At 37.6% G+C, this 2576-nt stretch overlaps 1 protein-coding gene across 1 annotated transcript; it reads left to right on the top strand.

The window, feature by feature from the left end:
• The first annotated feature begins 1415 nt into the window (after positions 1-1415).
• LOC127093433 (multiple organellar RNA editing factor 3, mitochondrial) lies at positions 1416-2028 on the top strand. Its single transcript, XM_051032355.1, has 2 exons — positions 1416-1777; positions 1868-2028. The coding sequence occupies exons 1-2, from the start codon at positions 1416-1418 to the stop codon at positions 1989-1991; spliced, it is 486 nt and encodes a 161-aa protein (XP_050888312.1). The 3' UTR covers positions 1992-2028.
• The last annotated feature ends 548 nt before the right edge of the window (positions 2029-2576 follow it).

Below are 2576 nucleotides of genomic sequence, written 5' to 3'. Positions count from 1 at the left end.
ACATACCAGCCAGAGGAGGTTTTCAGTACTTCATCACATTCACTGATGATTTCAGTAGATATGGTTATGTGTATTTAATGAAACACAAATCAGAGTCCTTTGAAAAGTTCAAGGAGTTCAAGAATGAAGTACAAAACCAACTAGGTAAGAATATTAAAACTCTTCGATCAGATCGAGGTGGTGAGTATTTAAGCCTAGAGTTTGATGACCATCTGAAAGAGTGTGGGATCCTATCCCAACTTACTCCTCCTGGAACACCCCAATGGAATGGTGTATCTGAGAGAAGAAATCGAACCCTGTTAGACATGGTCCGATCCATGACGAGTCACGCCGATCTTCCAAACTCCTTTTGGGGACATGCACTATTGACAGCAGCTTACACACTTAATCGTGTTCCATCCAAAAAGATTGAGAAGACACCATATGAGATATGGAGTGGTAAGAAACCACATATGTCTTACATGAAGATTTGGGGTTGTGAGGTTTATGTGAAACGACAAATTTCAACTAAGCTTGAGCCCAAATCTGACAAATGCTTATTTGTGGGGTATCCTAAAGAAACAAAAGGGTATTACTTCTACAGTCCTTCTGAGGGCAAAGTGTTTGTCGCTCGAACTGGAGTTTTCCTAGAAAAGGATTTTATTTCCAAAGGAACCAGTGGGAGGAAAGTAGAGCTTGAAGAAATTCAAGAATCACAAAGCATAGATACACCTATGGAGGAATTAGAGCAGGAAACACAAGAAGTTGTGGAAGAGCAACCTGCTCAAGTAGAACAAAACCAGCGTAGGTCAAGCAGGATACGTCAACTACCTGAGAGATATGGATATCTCATAACTGATCAAGGTGATGTCACTACGCCAAAAAGGTTTTTTAACAGCGCATCTTAGACAGCGCTTTTAAAAGAAAGCGCTGTCTAAGGTTAAAATAAAAATAAAACACGGAAAATATTCTAAAAAAATAATGAAAGCGCTGTCTAAGGGGGGGTCTTAGACAGCGCTTTTAGAAAGCGCTGTCTAAGACCCCCCCCTTAGACAGCGCTTTTAGAAAGCGCTTTTAAATATAGACCTTAGTCAGCGCTTTTGAGAAAGCGCTGTTTAAAGTCTTTCAATTAAAAAAAAATTAAAACCAAAAGCGCTGTCTAAGGTGGGGGTTTAGAAAGCGCTTTTGGAAAGCGCTGTCTAAGGCATATCTTAGAAAGCGCTTTCCACAAAAGCGCTGTCTAAGGTCTAATTAAAATTAAATATTAGAGTATTGCAATATTTTTAAAAATAAACAACATTTTTTCTCTACACAATTTCTTTTCTTTTGAAAAAAGACAATTAATATAAAAAATTATTTTAATTCTTACCTTCTCTCTTTAAAAATTGAATAGGTTACACTACATATCGTTGGTAAGTAGCAGTGGCAGTCGGAAAATGGCGTACTCCAATGCCAGGCGCACGTTAGCCTCCACTCTCTCACGAGCTCTTTCTTCATCATCATCTGGAATCGCTTCTCACAGCCGCACACGTTTCGCTTTTGTGTTATCTTCTCCCAAACAAACCCTACCCGTCCCTCACTCGTTCCCTGTTCGGTTGAAATCATCGGGTTCGGGTTATTCTCCGTTGAACGATCCATCCCCAAATTGGAGCAACCGTCCTCCAAAGGAAACGATTCTTCTTGATGGCTGTGACTACGAGCATTGGCTCATTGTTATGGAGTTTCCTGATAATCCTAAACCCTCTGAAGATGAAATGGTTAATAGCTATGTCAAAACCCTAGCTCAAGTTCTCGGAAGGTTTCGTTGGTTTCACTTTTTCTCATACTTTGTTAGCACTTTTTTTAAATCTGGTTTCTAATTTTTATTGTTTGGATTTTTTTGTAGTAGTGAGGAAGAGGCTAAGAAGAAGATATACTCTGTTTCTACTACTACTTATACAGGTTTTGGTGCTCTTGTTTCGGAAGAGCTTTCTTATAAACTCAAAGGTGATTGTTTTCTTGTTCCTTTTTAGCTGATTCACCAATCTCAATTTAGCTTATGAGTTTTGTAATTAGTGTTTTGTTGTGAATGCTGTTGTGCTAATGTTTGTTTGATTGGAAATTTTATATTGCTTAAAAAAATCTATTAATTAAAAAACAGAAAATGAATAAAGAATAAAAGAACAATTTATATTTTATTTATATTTTTGTAATTTTTTCACTCATTCACTGTCTCCTTTTTCAAAAGAAGAAACTGAATCCTTCACTCTGTTGAGACTTGGAAGCTTAGTGTAAGTAGCTAGCGAGCGCGTGAAATCAATTTCTAATTCTTTGATTGAGTTTCTCATATAACATTGGATCTGATTTCTATTTCTATCTGCACCATTAACGTCAGAATACAAAATCGCATGCCATGGACGCTTTCAGGAAACAAGCTAGCAAGCTAAGAGACCAAGTTGCCAAACAGCAACAGGTTCGGGTTTACGTTTGCCTTGCTGAAATTGACAATGAATTTTTTTTCATTGCGATTCATTTTTCTGACACGCATTTGAAATTGGTGCTGTATGAGTTGGATTTAGGTCCATCAAGATGCGGTGTTTTGTTTTCTTGAACTGAAT

This window comes from Lathyrus oleraceus, chromosome 6, assembly GCF_024323335.1.
Source record: "Lathyrus oleraceus cultivar Zhongwan6 chromosome 6, CAAS_Psat_ZW6_1.0, whole genome shotgun sequence".
NCBI lineage: Eukaryota > Viridiplantae > Streptophyta > Magnoliopsida > Fabales > Fabaceae > Lathyrus > Lathyrus oleraceus.
This window is presented reverse-complemented; position numbering and strand designations above follow the sequence as displayed.